Here is a 16,814-nt window from a genome sequence, read left to right as displayed (position 1 = left end):
TTATAGTAAATAGGGAAAGTTATAAATTAAAAAGGTTAACTAAACAAATCGATTTAATTATTTAATATGTACCAAAATTAAGTTCAATACCTTATATATATATATATATATGATTATGAAATTTTAGATTCATAATTAAATAACATGGAAAAAATAATGTATTAAATATGATACTAAATTCAGATCAAGATTATAATTCTCTAAATTTTATTACTGAAGATTAATTATATTTTTAATTAGGATTAATTGGAAAAATTGAATGTACTTTATTCACTCCTCATGTATTTTCATTTGTTATACCTCCAATTCATAAAAAAAAAATATAAAAGAGATTAAATATATTTTTATTTTATATATTATAGTAAAATTGTTTTTTATTTTTAATCTAAATTTTTTTAAAAAAATATTTATAGTAAAAAAATCATTGGAAAGAATCTTTACTTCTTTTTATATAACAAATAAATTTGATTATTATGTAAACAAAAATATAAACTCATTCCAATAGTTTGGTAATAATCAGGAAGTTAACATTTAAATAAAAATATTGGAACGAAAAATATATTTTAAAAATTGTATGAATTATCATTATTTTATCCCATTGAAGCAAAAAAAAGCTAGATCCAGCTTCATTGTCCTCTCTGGTATGGTTGATTTTACAGTGTTCTTACGCGTATCGTTAGTTGTGATCATGCAACATTTTATATTCAATATTTATTGTAATGATTATAAAACCAAACCATGAAACCAAGGTTGTTAACAATGGACCTCGTATTGAATGTTAGTATAAGGTTGTGAGAGTTGGGCAGTGATGGGTTGCAACTCAGCCATCACGTCAACTTCTAAATTATGATTGCCTACACTCACTCCTATACAACTAGCTAATAGGGACCTCAATAATTCAACAATTCAAATTTAGGGTCTCCCACTTTTTTATTTATTGCTTCTATATCATAATTCTATATTGCTAAAATAGATATACATCTAAATCATTGTAAATTTAAATTTTTAATTCACTTAAATAAATAGACTTTTATAAAATCTATAAAAAAAATTTGTAAAAAATAACTTTTCGCACCACTTCTTATGATGAATCTTAAATCTAAATTTTAAACTATTGTATTACATGAAGTTATACTTTTTTTTATAAAGGAGGATAGAAAAAAAAGTTTTTTTTCTGTGATTTTCTTTAAATATTATTAAAGATAAAGAAAATAAATATATGATTAATTTTTCTGGTGTAAAGTATACATATAGAGTTGTTTATTTATTGGAAATAATAATAGAATAATATAATATAATACACTACAATAAAATATGAAATAGAAATCAATTTTTAGAGACCAAAATAATTAGTTGCAATAATAACTAAATTAGAGACCATTTTAGAAACTAAAACAAAAATTGATTTCTAAATTAGTTTCTATTATTTTTTATTATTGTTAAATAGTTTCTAAATTGGTCTCTAATTAACAACCAAGGTTTTAGAGACTAAATTTAGAAACTAAATAATTGGTAGATAAAACATTGGTTGTTAATTAGATACCAATTTAGAAACTATTTAACAATAATAGAAAATAATAGAAACTAATTTAGAAACCAATTTTTGTTTTAGTTTCTAAAATGGTCCCTAATTTAGTTACTATTGCAACTAATTATTTTGGTTTCTAAAAATTGGTTTCTATTTCATCATTTTCTTGTAGTGATAATAAAAATTATGGGTTAAGCATGTTTCGTTCAATTTTTTTTTAAACTGATATATATAAATAATATATATACCAAGTTTATTACAAATATAATAAATTCTAAGTATTTTTTAAAGATTTAGGAAAAATATATATTAATTGATTATTTGAATTAACAAATACATTGATGTCTCCTTATACAATCTTTTGATGATAATCAATGTCAATATGTTTGATTAATTCATGAAAAATGATATTTGAACTAATATAAGAAGAGGTATGATTATCACACATGATTGTCATTTAAGTGACCTCTACATATTACAATTATTCAAGTAATTGTTCAAGGCAAATAAGTTCATAAATAACCGATGTCATAACTCTTCAATATTAGAGCTTGTCAGAACATTATGTTTCTTTATATATTATCTTTTCACAACTTAGTTAGTAATGTTTGAGAATGTGATTGTGTACATACACTTCATTACATAATATCCATACTCATGCTTCATCAATTAATGTAAAACTATAAATCTAATACAAATAATTAAATTTTTTATATTATAATCAAATAGTAGGAAAATAAATAATTTACATTAATGCAACTAATTGTTGATTTTTCCTAACTAGAGGTGGGCCTCCACATTCTTAAATGAGTTTCCGTAATTTTATAAAAAAAATATTCATTAAATTATATTATTCATTAAAGTTATTATGTTTAAATTATATAAGATAGGAAATATTATAGAATAAAAAAAAATTATATAAGATAGGAAATATTATAGAATAAAAAAAAATTAAATGTAGTACTAGTTTAATAGTTGAAGTATTAGTTTTCTTATACAGTATCACAAGAGAATCATAAGAAAATGATAAAAAAAAATGATAAAGAATAATAAATATGACTCTAAATAATATACATTATCAAAGAAATAACCATAACCATACAATATTCATCAAACATAATATTGTTCCATAATGATTGTTCAATCTCACCATTAACAAATTTCAATTTGTTCTTCAAAAGCAAAACACATTATATATCTTAAAGAATGATAATTTTCTAGGATTAATTGTGGTATGACCAGAATGATCCCATATTCTTGTTAGGATTAAAGTAAAATGAGCTAAATAATTTTAATACCATAAAACGAAAAATAGGGGAGAACACAAAAAGGTGGAGGAGGAAAAAAACCATATAATAAAAAAAAATCATATTATTTCATGTAAAAACTATATACATTCACACAAAAGAGAGATAAGCCCCTATAAACTCAACAGGAAAAAAAACTAAAATAAAAAACATGTAAAGAAAAAAATTTAACATAATTAATTAAATATAAAAAATTAAACATAAATAGTATGATCAAGATTTTGGTACTTTTTTTAAAAAAAATTATATAGGTAGAAATAATAATAAATGAAAAAAATACTTATTATAAAATTAAAATTAAGGATATTTTTCAAAAAACCGAAGGCAATACATTCACTCTAACTTGTTTAGTCAACTTTTGAAATATAGGTTTGTTTGACAAAACTTTAGTTGGTAAGATAATTCCGATTAATAAGTTTTAAGTGGATAAGCTAACTTATTAAACTAGAAGTGTTTACTTGGTAAATGTAAAATGAGACAAAATGAAATAACTACATGAGTTTTATTATATAAATGAAATATGTATTTCTAAAAAAATATTATCATGTAATTATAATTATAATTTTTTTCAAATAATTAAATTTTTATTAAACTTTTGGTACTTATATATTTATTTATTTGAATAAGTCATTTTATTTAAATGAGTTTAATGTAATAAGTATTAATTTTTTATTTATTTTACAGAAATTTAAAGTTTTTAATTTCTAAATTTAAACTACTGTTATATATTGATTTTTTTTACAATGTGTGTACCATGTATAAAAAAAATTAGAAAAGCCCAATAAATACTAAAATTAGAATGAGTACAATAATTAATTATGTTTATAAGATTAAAATAAGTAATAATATATACAATAAAATTAAAGATAATAAAAAAATTAAATAAACTACAAACTAGTTAAACTAACTTATAATTTATAAGCTAAAAACTCATAAAAAGAATTACTATAAATACTTATAAAACATTTTTATCTTAATCAAACTAACTTATAAATTAATCAAATAAATGAATAAATAACTTATTTATCTTATCAAATACCGACAAAGTCTCTACTGTTCACAGATACTTTCTACTGGCCCAATTATTTTAAGTATTTTGATACATTATGTGTTTTCATGCACACTTTATTGTGGTGCACGTGTCACAGCACATACAAATCTCGTAAAACCCTTTAAAAATTAAACAATTTTTATTCTAGCATTAATAAACAAAATTTTAAAATGTCTCAAAATCAAGTGTTAAAATTTGTTATCAAATATCAGTACTAATATGAATGATATATTAACAATGAATCAAAATCTTTTAATTTTGAAAACCTGAAAAATTAAACATGTAATTTAAAACATTATAAGAAATTTTGTGATGAATGAACCTAGAAATTATTAAATTGAATAAAATAAATAAATAGAAGAGGAAAGTATTGTATGATGATAAGCTATGAGTTTCGACACTTTTTTTAAATAGCGTATGTGTCGGACACACGTATCAGTGTCGACACCACTCATAGGACACTTATCGAATAAAGTGTTTAATTTAAAAAATATTTGTTGGATTTTTGAAAATTCTAACACAGTTCTAACACAATTTTAAAATTATAAATATAATAATTTTCTAAAAACTATAAATTTTTATTATGATTATAAAAATAATAAACAAATTCTTTTAAACCAGTCATGAAAAATATTTTCCTGCTATCAAAAGAATCTGAAACATACTTTACACATCAATATTTATTTTCAATTTATATAATTTAAAATTATATAATATATAGATCCGTATTTTCGTATTTTATATTTTAAAAATTATTCATATATCTATATTTATATCCGTGTCGTATCAATGTCTTGATGATAATAACATAAAATGTTTTCAACATTAGGATTAAGAGTGCAATTAAAGCTTAAACATGGAAGAAAAGGTTGAATAGTGAAGAAGGTGAAGAAGGAAAGAGAAATGAAGGAAGCAAAGAACCCTGATCTCCTCCTCCATTTTTGACCCCAACATCACATCAAATCAAACCCGAGAAAAAACCCTAGTTCTCACCCCTCTTTTCACACACAGAGATCGTGTGACAGAGAGAACATAGCACTTTCAATTTTCCCTTTTTCATGCACATTGATTAAGATGCTCAAGATCCTCACTGACCCATTAACCCCAGCAATCTCAAACCCCAGAAGTTAGCCACACCCACTTCTCAAAATCCTTCCTTTCTCAACTCACCATATGCTCCAACACCACACACCTCCCATTTTCACAACTACCATTGATTACTATTAATGGGTGTTGAGAAGAAATGGCTCTTCACCCTCTTCACTGCAGCATTCCTCTCCCTCACCATTTTCATGTTCTCTTCCTTCTCTTGCTTCACCTCCTCTATGCCCTTTCCCTCCATTGTCCACCATGGTCCTCACCACCCTCCTGCTTTTGCCTACTTCATATCCGGTGGCAACAGGGACGGTGACCGGATCTTCCGTTTGCTGCTGGCAGTCTACCACCCCAGGAACCGCTACCTGCTCCACCTTGGAATGGATGCCAGAGATGAGGAGAGGCAGAAGCTGGGCGCCGCTGCTATGTCGGTGCCGGCGATTCGCGCCTTCCGGAACGTGGATGTGGTGGGGAAGGCTGACTATGTGACCTACATGGGGTCATCCAATGTGGCGGCCACTCTCAGGGCTGCTTCTGTGATGATGAAACTTGATGGGGGTTGGGACTGGTTTGTGACTTTGAGTGCGCGGGATTATCCACTTGTCACCCAGGATGGTAATGCCAATATGGTAATTTCTGTTTTGGATCATGGGTTTGTTTGCACTGTGGAATTGCTTGTCTTTGGGACTGAACTGTTATGATTGTTCTTGTCTGTTAGTGGTCTGATGATGTTGATCATTGGAGAGTTTGTGTGAAATGTTTGCTGGTTTTCATTTGTTTCGTTTTGGTCTTATTTTTTTACTCGATCAAAAGACATGATTTCTAGGTGGTTGGTTGTACTTAATAAAATAATGTGTTGTTCTATAACCTGCATGAGTTGAGAGAACCCCAAGAAAGGGGAAAGAAGTTTGGAGAGGAGTGTGGAGGTAGATGTAGTAGTAGGCATGTGTTCAAGGCTGGATTGGGGATTTGGGGTTCAGGGGTGTTTGGAGTGGTGGATATGGAATGAGCCTTTTGTTAGAGATCTGTTACTGTAACGTATGTTGAGGTTGCTAGACATTTGTAAAAAACACTTCCCTCCGATCACCAAATGAACTCAGCTGACCTATTTAACTAAGCTGAAGTTTTTGGTGTGGTTTGATTCGGTTCAGCTGTAATGTCAAACACTTTTTATTCAGACACAGGAATGGAGTGTTTGACATGCGGTTCAAGTGTTAGTGTTCATGCTAAAGACCTGCCACAGGAATGTAAGGAGCAATCTTAGAAAACCTAGCAACAACACAACCATGAGCAAATAAAGCATTTTACCAGTATGTGGAAGTAAAAAACTAAACACGTTTTCAAACCTCCTCAAGGCTATAAGGAATTGAAGGAGTAGTATACAGTCCAATATGAGGAATTGAAGGGACTACAGTCCAATGTTCATGGTGAACAATGCTACCTTCAAAACTTACCAGTGGTCATTAATCCACTCTTTTTCTCGTTCTCTCCATAGAATCTGTTGCAAACATATTGCTATTATTGTTCTTCATTTAGCTACGAGATTTGAGCCATCACCGACTCATCTTGGTGTTTCTTGCCGCCGTTCAATCACTGCAAGCATTTTTAATGGGTTCCTGGATTTTATATTGACATTCCTCTTATTTATCTCTGAAGCTAGCATCTCTCTTTCCAGGTGGTTATTGATACCTTCTGTACTGATGAAAGCCATCTGGATATTTGCTTCTGCACTGGTAATACCCTTGATTTGTAATCTTTTGCCGTATACACCAACAATCTCAACTGATCCGTCCGTACCTTTGAAATTCAGTAGCTGAATCTTTTTGGCAGACAAACTGACTTAAGTCAGTGTCTAAGTATACACATCACTCTTGTGTTTCCTGTAGGGAAGTGTGGACCTCTTTCTCCTCCCTCTGAATAATTTTAGCATTCACCAGTTTCTTTGTATCCAAATAATTGTATGCCTTTTCTTCTCCATTTCACGGAGCATCCTTTGCAACCATCACAATCTTCAGCCATAATCCTCAACAATACATAACAGAATACCAACCTCAGCCCACTCACTCTTATGCTTACCACTGTTGCCTTCCCAAATTTTCTCTCCTCTAAATGTGTTGGGTCCTGCAGGATTTTTTTCCTCACTTTACCATCCACTCTGCTAATTTGGGCTCGTCATTCCTATTAATTAGGGATCTAACATAATATTGGCACAGAAGATTTTGATAAATGCTGATGTCCTACTATTGAGGTCAGTGAACTCTTGCACCCCTGCCCTGCCCCCACATCAAGGGCTGGGCAATCTCAAAGCTTCTTTAGGTTAGACTTCAGGTTATGATTACCCGTTCTTGAACTCCTGTTATTATTCTGATAGATTGAATATCGTTCATAGGTATTTTGAGAATAATACGATGTGAATATTTTTGGCATTGGGATAGTCATTCCACCTATTTCGTCAAGATAAGGAAGACAATGTCTATCATAACTAGTACCCGCCAAGAAAAAATGCTTGTTTGGCAAGTGCTGCACTCTATTCTTTACTGGTTATACTTTTTATCTGGCCTGGCATAACCCTGTTTATAAACAAACTTTGATGTACAGCAGATGTAAAAACGTGTATTGGTTTTGTTTGTATGTTATTGTTCCAAATCAAGAACATTTACTGTCATTATTTTATTTTATCTTACAGGTGAATAAATGCTGTATATGACTGTAATGTTCTTAACTTTATTCACTGAATACTGCTATGCTATGCTTCCTTTTAAGGACAACCCAGTGTTGATATTCTCAGTTATCAATATATCTTTCTCTCTGCAGAATTTCCAACTTTCTAATCCATACTCTTTTGTCTGTATCAGATCTGTCTCACGTTTTCTCTTCTGTTCAGAGAGACATCAACTTCATTGATCACACGAGTGACCTTGGATGGAAAGAGTAATGAAAACTACTGATAATTTTAGCCTTTTCATTGTGATACCGTGGTACTTCTACATTTTTGGCTCTGGATCATACATTTATGTATTTTTTGACCCATGCAGAAAAGACAGATTCCAACCTATTGTAGTTGACCCAGGACTATATTTAGCTAGGAGAAGTCAAATTTTTCATGCTACACAGAAGCGGGATACACCTGATGCATTCAACCTTTTCACAGGCAAATCTATTCTTTCGTGCACTGTCTAAGCAACTTAATCATCTATGAGTTTGACAAATGAATGTTGCATGCTTTCCTTTCCTAGCAGGTTCCCCATGGGTCATCTTGAGCCGACCCTTCTTGGAGTTTTGCATCTTTGGCTGGGATAATTTACCTCGAACACTATTGATGTATTTTACAAACGTCAAGTTATCCCAAGAAGGTTATTTTCACTCAGTCATTTGCAATGCACCGGAATTCAAGAACACAACAGTAAATGCTGACTTACGATATATGATCTGGGACAATCCTCCAAAGATGGAGCCGCTCTTCCTTAATGCATCTGTTTATGAACAGATGGCAGAAAGTGGTGCTGCTTTTGCTAGGCAGTTTGAAGTAGGTGACCCAGTTTTGGACATGATTGATAGAAAGATACTTAAGCGCGGGCATAATCAAGCTGTGCCAGGGGCATGGTGCTCAGGCCGGAGGAGCTGGTGGGTGGATCCATGCTCACAATGGGGTGAGGATGTCAATATCCTGAAGCCAGGTCCTCAGGCTAAGAAGCTCGAGGATTCTGTTTCGAGCCTTCTTGATGACTGGAGCTCACATACGAATCAGTGTCTTACTGCCAGTGAAGAGACACAAGACTAGAAATATCTATGGAAAGGCGTGCATTGTTGTTGTGCACCTCAATTCATTGACCAGTTGAAGCTGCTATTAATTTGGGGCACATTCTTTGGTCACCAATGTAGTTCAATTTTTGGGGAGGGGATTGATGAGACTCTCGTGGCAGTTATTGGGAGTCTAGTACAGAGTTGGAGCAGGGAAAGAGAGTATGTTAGAGATTTGGGGGCTTGATATTTCCAGTGGATCCTCTGATATCTTTAACTCCATTTGATTGATAATGTGAGCTTGTAGCCCCTGCTTCCAATATTATCTTGTTGTATGTACTGTATGTTTCTTTCACCCTCTTAGGGATTTTAGACTCTTAGAACAGAAAGTTCATTCTTTATAAGGTGTGACTGTCATTTTCCAAGCCCTCACCCTTTTCCCTTGCACCACTTGATATTTTGGATACATTTGTTTTGGACCACGGATAATATGATAGAAATACTTTTATGAATATGGAGAGAAACACGGATTCTGCAAAGAACACTACCTCAAAATATTGGAAGTCCTGTAAATATGTATTGAACTGTTGCTATTATGTTGAATCTTCTTTTCTAGCTGTTGATCAAATTTCAAAATGTGACAATTTTATTCCATGTTCTTTGATTCTGAATGCAGTTGTGTTGCTAAATTTTAGTTTTGATACCAGATGTTAGGGAATGTCTATTACTCCACCCAAATCCAGTTAAATAAGTTGCATAGTTTTGATACCAGATGTTAAGACGTGCGTATATTTACATGATCAATTTGGTCTTCTCATTGCCTCTTTGATCAATTCTAAATCTAGTCTTAACAGTAAAGAAATTTCATTTCCATCTATGCAGAGCCCAATCTCGCCACTTTGTGATCACTCTTTAAATAAACTACATTGTCTGAAACCAGTTGGACACTAATCATAACTACAAACAACAAAGTGGCATTGCCTCTTACACAGATGTAACTTTTGTAAATATTAATAAAAGTACTCAATTCATGAAGCTCCATTTCATAAAAAGATCAAATGCACCAGTTTTTTTCTTTCTTCAAATGAATTCCCCCAAAACTCCGTCTATTTTGCAAGAAAGCAGACAAAAGAACGCGCGTCCCCTTTTTGTCTTTGCTCTTTATACCATTTAGTTAGTTTCTGAATCTACATCATTATGTGATCACATCACCTTATGATAATTCTTTAACAAAACCAATCATAGTTATAAACCAGAAAATTGCATTTGGCTCTTATTCAGATATAAAACTTCCCAGAGATTAACAACAGTACGTTCTTTATGGTAACAAGCATAGTGAACATGCACATTAATTCACTGATATTGCAACCGAAGCACATCCAATTCAATTCATGTATAAGTTCCATTTCATGCAGCGCCAGTGCACTTTTTCCAAATAAACTCACCGTGTGATGTGAATCATGGTTCATACTTGTGGAAGTGAGGAATGAAGTGAGAAGGAAACCGAATAGGTGAACGTGTGTTGGCAATGGTGTATGCGTGAAGAGGAAATTGTGAGGTTAACCTTCCAATAGTTTACTAGGCCTTTTAGGCTGGCAAACAAGAGGAGATTTGAGAGATGATGATTTCTGAATTCAGAAAACTTCATTCACAATTATGTTAAATCTGAGTACAAAAATGTGTATGCAAGCTATTTATATAAGATAAGGGATAGCTTGCTCCTTAAGCTATTCTACCCCTTATGTAATGTTTATACATTTGTATTTGCATAGAATATAATGGAACACATAAGCAGACTTCTATTACAATGATATTCTACTTTATTTATACAGATAGTGCTTGAGTCCTTTATTTAGTGTGTATGGTGACTTTGGATGGTACTCCATCGGGCTCCCCTTCAAAAGGATCTGTTCTCATATCCGATGGAACAAGGCCACCGTGCATGAAAGGGATGGCGCTATGGGTTCATGAATCCACCTGAAAAGAAAAATACAAAGAATGAGACTACAACAACAAAAGAAGAAACAGTGCATATAGGATGTACGGGAAAAAAGGTAAGAAGAAGAAAAAATTGGACAAGTATAAGAATAGAAACCAGTACCTGGAAATGCAGTTGAATGAAGTAAACAGAAATCCAAACAGTATGGGGTTGAGTGGGTAAAGACAGCTTATGAACCAGCCGCGTACTATAACAATTATAGCAGGAAGAGGTTGTGGAGGATTATTTGGCTGGTGAAGGAGCAAGGCTCTCTTCTGTGGGCAGTTGGAAGAGTAGTGCCCCTTTTCAAGACACGTAAAACATTGGATGTGTCTTTGGAAGAAGAAGGGAAGACAGATTTGTTAGGAGGTTTAAGGAGATCATTGTCTTTTGGGAAGATGACGAGTCGAACCAACAACATCTTTGGGTAAGGACGTAGGTAAATGAGATGTGTTGGAGATCCCACATCGACTAGAGATTAGAGTCTTTCATTGTATATAAGTGGGTGCAAACCTCAACCCTATGAACCAGTTTTATGGGGTTGAGTTAGACTTAAAATCCACTTCGTAATAGGAGAAGAAGACTTTCGAAAAGAAAGCTTACGATGAAGATTATGATAACCTTCTTTGCTTTTCCTTCTCTTTCATATCGATGATAATGACAGCATGAGCACCAGAGACTTCCAAACACTCAAAATCTTAAGAAAAATGGAGATTTCTTATTCTCTTGTGTGTATTTACATCACTCCATGTATAGAAAATATATAGTGTATGAAGACTTTATTTCTCCAAGTTACAAGTTAATTATGTAATGATCCACTAATCATGTGATTCTATGATTATCCAATTATTTGCATATAATTACGTATAATAACGTACCATAATTACGTATAATTTGATAATAATTATTTCCTTACTAGTGAGGGTGACGTTGTTGATGAAGATAGTGGTGGTGATGGTGAGGGAGTGGTTGGGGAGGAAGGTAGGAATGGTGACACCAAAGGGGAGGGAGGAGTTAGTAGCAGAGGAGGGAGAGGGAGAGGTGGTGGGGAAGGCATTCGAAGGCAGCGTTGGTGGGAGCGAAGATGGTGAGAGAGTGGTGGTCTTGGGGGATTGGGCGACTAGTTCGAGGTGGAGGGCCATCCATTGGAAGTCGGAGGAGAAGAAGAGCTCGACTGCGTCGCAGAGGGTGGCGAAGGAGAGAAAGAGGATAAGAAGGAGAGAGAGAGAGAGTGAGGAGGAGGAAGGTGGTGGTAGAACTCATTGCTTCTTACTCAAGAAGGGTTAGTTTTATTTTTGGTAGGAAATGTCATTAGAGATGTAAGAGATTGAGTTTTGGTTGGGACCTTTTTTCATCAAGTCAATTTCTTCTTACACCTTATAATTTCAATTTGTAACTCATTCTAGTGGTGAAATGATAATTTTTTTTTTTATAAACTTCATGTTAAACATATTTGATATTACGTGAAAAAATATTATTAAAAATATAAAAAAAAAACTTTGGACCCATTCCTCCGCTATTTCTTATTTTTCTTCAGTTTTACATTTTTTTTCATTTTGATTTGATTTGATTATATTGGTACCTTCTGAACTTGTAAATGAATGGATTTGAAGTATATAAAGAATGGTGTATGCCTTTTTAAGTGCATCCCTAACAAATACTTTTCCAATATATAGACTTTCGAAGGCACACCAAGACTTAGAATTTGGAATAAGACTTCATATTCTTCTTCCACGTCCACCCAAAAAACACAACTCTTTAAACTTAATATATTAAATTATATTAATACAAGTCACATTCCAATAAAATTATTAAATAAAAATTAATTAGACTAAAATAATTAGTTAATATTTGATTAAATTAGAGATAATTTCATAAATTAAAAAAATAATTTTTATTATTAATAAAAAAATTTAAAATAGTTTTTAAATTGGACTACTAAGATTTTAGTTACTTATTACTTTATATTTTAAATTAATTTTTATTAGTCTTTTAAAGATTAATTTAAAATAAAAAATATTAATCACTAAAACTTAGGTAGCTAATTTCAATACAAATTTAGAAATTATTTTATAAATTTTATTAATAATAGAAACCACTTTAAATATAAATAATTTTTAAATTAATATATAATTTACTTAATATAATGATTAATTATTTTTATATTTAAATTTAATTATTATTTAATGATTTTCTTCTAGTGTCATGGTAAGTTATACCAGTATAAACATTGTTATTAATGAATGCTATGAGTGTTGTTTTGTGTTTTTCTTTCTCACCTCATTCTTCAACTTGTTGGCTCAACTAGATCATTCATTTTTCAACAATGAATAATTCAAAGGAGAATACTTGAGTAGAAATTATTAAACTCAAATTCAAATAAGAAATAATTCTATTAAATTAATTTTACTTCTTCTTTATATTTGTTAAAATACTTCAAAAAAAAGTATTTCTTATTTTTTTATATTTTTTCAATACAGTAATTTTAATATGTAAATATTTTATTTTACATTAACATCACATTAATTATCTCTTACACAGAAACAATAATATTTTTTTGGTGAAATTGGTTCCTAAGTAAAATAGTTATACATGATAATTGAAAGGTACATCTATTATTTTTTTTATTATCTTTTACTAAGATATATAAGATAACTATCACATTAAAAATATTGTAATTTTAAAATATAATTAAATATAAACATAATATATAATGAAGAAATATCCATTATATATTATTCAAATAAGTTATAATTTAATGTTAGTTTTTATTTTAATAATTATGTTTTTTTAATTTTTTAGCTAATATATATAGAATGTTGAGATAACATATTGTTTTTTAAAAAAAAAGTAATTTTTTAAATAAAGATTGAAAATGATAGTAATTAAATGCTGTATCAAGATTCTTTTATGTGAAAAAAAGTCACACTTGATTATAATTTCTGAAAAAGAAAATGTTTATAGTCAATTAAAATAATACTCTTTATTATTATTATTATATTGTTGAATTATGATTATCATTTTATTCATTTTTATATATTGACGTGAAAATATATATATATATATATACTTTTGACTTGGAAAATTGGAAAACAATGAAAAGGATTCAATTTTGTAATGAAGGGTAAAAACAAACAAAAAAATTGTCCGATTCAACGACACGAGTCTTTAAATATAATAAAATTATTTACTCAAATTCAAAGCATCTTTGCAAAACTAATAGTTCTTCATTGACTTGTAATCAATCATTTAACTAACCAATGATTAGGGATATTTATTAGTACTAAGTAAAATATTAACATGAGATTTTCAAATCACAAATAGGGTTTATTTTAAATCAACAACCTTCTATAAATTATTCCTATTATTCTCAACAAACAAAATTATTTATTTTCCTGTTAATTAATTAAGAGTGACATTTTGTCACATTACAAAGTCAAGTCATCCTTTTAAATTTTATTCATTTCTAACAAATGACAAGTCACCAACCTTACACTCATCCTTTGTTTGGATGAAAGATACAACCTTAGAAAAACCTCCATATTTGATAAGAAAATGAAAGGAAATTTGGTTTAAATAATAAAATATTCTAGATAACCTTATTTTATGTATATTCTTTTTATTAAATATATGTATATCATTATATGTACAATTTTTCATTTAATTTTTGTTTTCTATAAATTAAAGTAAAAAGACTATAAAGTCATCTTGACAAACTAGCTATCCTATGAGGTATCTTTCTAGAAAACTTGCACAATATATATATATATATATATATATATATATATTATATACAAAAATAAATAAAAATTGGGTGTTCAATGTTTTTATTTATTTTGTTCTCGAGTAAAAAAAATTATTAGGAAGATAGGAAGGAAAATTTAAATTTAACTCAATTCGTGTCTAACAATATATAATGAATGGTTTGATAATGATTCGATAGTGGGTAATCTAATAAGGACAACAAACTCTCGCTGTAATAGACTCTAGATAGCTACTCTTATATTATATATTATAAATGATTTGATAATAGATGATCTGGTAAACTTAATAAACTTTAATTTATCTCTAGTCAACATGGAATCTTTTTCTAGTAATAACAATCACAATTTGCACATGTATTTATCATATTTTTGTTATACAAAACAACCGGGTTAACTTTTATTAGTTTTCTTTATCTCTTTTACTTTCACAACATAATCTAGTTCAATCCTTTTTTCACTTAATTTCAAGACTTTCGCAATGGATTCTAGAATATTAGAGAAAGATGGATTAATAAAATAACAATATATACTCTTATTTCCAATTTGAATTCATGAAAATGTTATTATTATTTTTCTCTCTTATTAAAAATGGTAATAATTATTTATTGATCTATTTTAACTTTGACGAAGTTGTTAGGAAATGAATGATTGAGTGTTTTTTTTTTCATCTGATAACAGATGATTGTTGTTATTTAAGGTGTCGGTCTAGTTGAGATATAAGTTGCATAATGATCCTAACATAAAATCTTTTTATAAAGAAAAAATTGAGTATTCAGTGGATATTGCAGAAGAAAATGAATTGTGAAAGTATAATGGAAGATAGAACACTTTGAACAATGAGAATCACAAGTTTATTAGATTCGAAGAGAATTCCCTGATGATGAACATTTTCACGAACACACAACGAAACCAAACTTTATTACATGCTGTTGAAATGAAAAAATGATAAGAAAAAGATGAATAAATTACTTTGAACATTCACTCCGGCACTTCTTCCTCAGATACATGTACCAAATTCCGACCAATAAAATAACTCCGACCACCCCAACGGAAACTCCGATGACGATGCCAAAGGTGGCTGTGGACGATGAAGATGAATCGAAATCATCATGGGACGATGAGGAAAACGACGTCGTCGGTGGCGGAAATGTTGGAAAATCTGGTGTCCATAACCAAGGAGGAGGAGGGTCCGAAGGAGTGGATGGAGGTGGAAGATAAGACATTTTTTCAGTGACGTTTCGTTCAATATTCTGATGAAAGTTTTGGGAAGTTTCTTTGAATATTCTGAAGATGAGAAAGGTGTGAGTGATTATTGTGATGAAAGTTTTGGGAAGTTTCTTTGAATATCAGAAGCAGAGACACACTCTGTTTCTCTCTCTGTTTTTGTCTCTGCTTTTTTTAGTATTAAGAGTTTAGGAGAGGAAATAGTTTTATAGGGAAATTGGAAGTATGATGATTATTGCATGCAACTATTGTATTGTTCATTGGTCCACTTTAATAGTACAAGTTGAGGGTTGGTGTGTGACCCAAACCAACTCAACTTTTCAAGGACTCATCTTCCAAGCAACTCTATAGTTTTGTTTTAAGTCAATTTAATTTCAATCTCACTAAACTAAAGAATAATGTAATTTCACCTTATTTTTTTATTAACATGATATTTTCAATACACTTCTTCATCATTATTCTTTATGTAGTATAATATTTAGCTCATTTGAGATGTAAATGTGATTGATCTTCAATATATATTAAGAAATTAGTTTATAAATTTTATTAATAATAAAAATTATTTTAATTATCAATAATTTATTTAGTCTTTTAAAATAATATCTAATTTAGTTAATATTATAACTTATTTTTTACTTCTACAATACGTGGTAAACAGACCTTCAGTGTGGACTAAAATGTTAAAATATCTTATGACACGTCATCGGTAAAAATTCGTTTGTTATATACAAAAACACTGATAATTGTTATTTCAATAGTTTGCTTACTACAAATACTCCTTAAATTTGGATTAGAAACAAAAATCAATTTTAATAATTCATTCTAATAGTTTTCTTATTCCAATAGTTTTCTTACTACAAGTATTATTAAAATTTAAAGTCTATCCTATCGAGTGTTTGTGTTGGACCTATTGTGTCACTCGCTATCGGGTCGCTATCAAACCACCCGTAATATATAGTCTCACGCACGAGTTGACAGTCTCAACGTGAGAGAGGTGTGTTGGAGATCCCACATCAACTAGAGATGAGAGTCTTTCATAGTATATAAATGAGTGCAAACTTCACCCCATGAGTCGATTTTATGGGATTGAATTAGGCTTAAAATCCACCTCGTAATAGAAACAAAA

At 30.3% G+C, this 16,814-nt stretch overlaps 1 protein-coding gene and 1 long non-coding RNA gene across 2 annotated transcripts; one reads left to right on the top strand and one right to left on the bottom strand.

Annotated features, from left to right (window-relative positions):
- The first annotated feature begins 4,691 nt into the window (after positions 1-4,691).
- LOC137806198 (beta-glucuronosyltransferase GlcAT14A-like) lies at positions 4,692-9,376 on the top strand. The gene is made up of 4 exons (XM_068606185.1): positions 4,692-5,596; positions 7,837-7,912; positions 8,017-8,132; positions 8,221-9,376. Exons 1-4 carry the CDS (start codon positions 5,113-5,115, stop codon positions 8,760-8,762), a joined length of 1,218 nt encoding a protein of 405 aa, XP_068462286.1. The 5' UTR covers positions 4,692-5,112; the 3' UTR covers positions 8,763-9,376.
- A 974-nt stretch (positions 9,377-10,350) lies between these two features.
- On the bottom strand, positions 10,351-11,417 carry LOC137806197 (uncharacterized). Its single transcript, XR_011080317.1, has 3 exons — positions 11,304-11,417; positions 10,824-11,220; positions 10,351-10,699 (listed from the first exon to the last, which is right to left on the bottom strand). It is a non-coding gene; the product is annotated as an uncharacterized lncRNA (long non-coding RNA).
- Positions 11,418-16,814: the final 5,397 nt, after the last annotated feature.

Source organism: Phaseolus vulgaris, chromosome 3, assembly GCF_000499845.2.
Source record: "Phaseolus vulgaris cultivar G19833 chromosome 3, P. vulgaris v2.0, whole genome shotgun sequence".
Classification (NCBI taxonomy): domain Eukaryota; kingdom Viridiplantae; phylum Streptophyta; class Magnoliopsida; order Fabales; family Fabaceae; genus Phaseolus; species Phaseolus vulgaris.
Note: the sequence above shows the minus strand (reverse complement) of the source record. Positions and strands in the feature narration are given on the sequence as shown.

Coding starts and splice junctions, on each gene's coding strand:
- LOC137806198 (XM_068606185.1), top strand. CDS start 5,113: ATGGGTGTTGAGAAGAAATGGCTCTTCACCCTCTTCACTGCAGCATTC. Junction 7,913..8,016: donor AGTGACCTTGGATGGAAAGA/GTAATGAAAACT, acceptor TGACCCATGCAG/AAAAGACAGATTCCAACCTA. Junction 8,133..8,220: donor TGCATTCAACCTTTTCACAG/GCAAATCTATTC, acceptor CTTTCCTAGCAG/GTTCCCCATGGGTCATCTTG.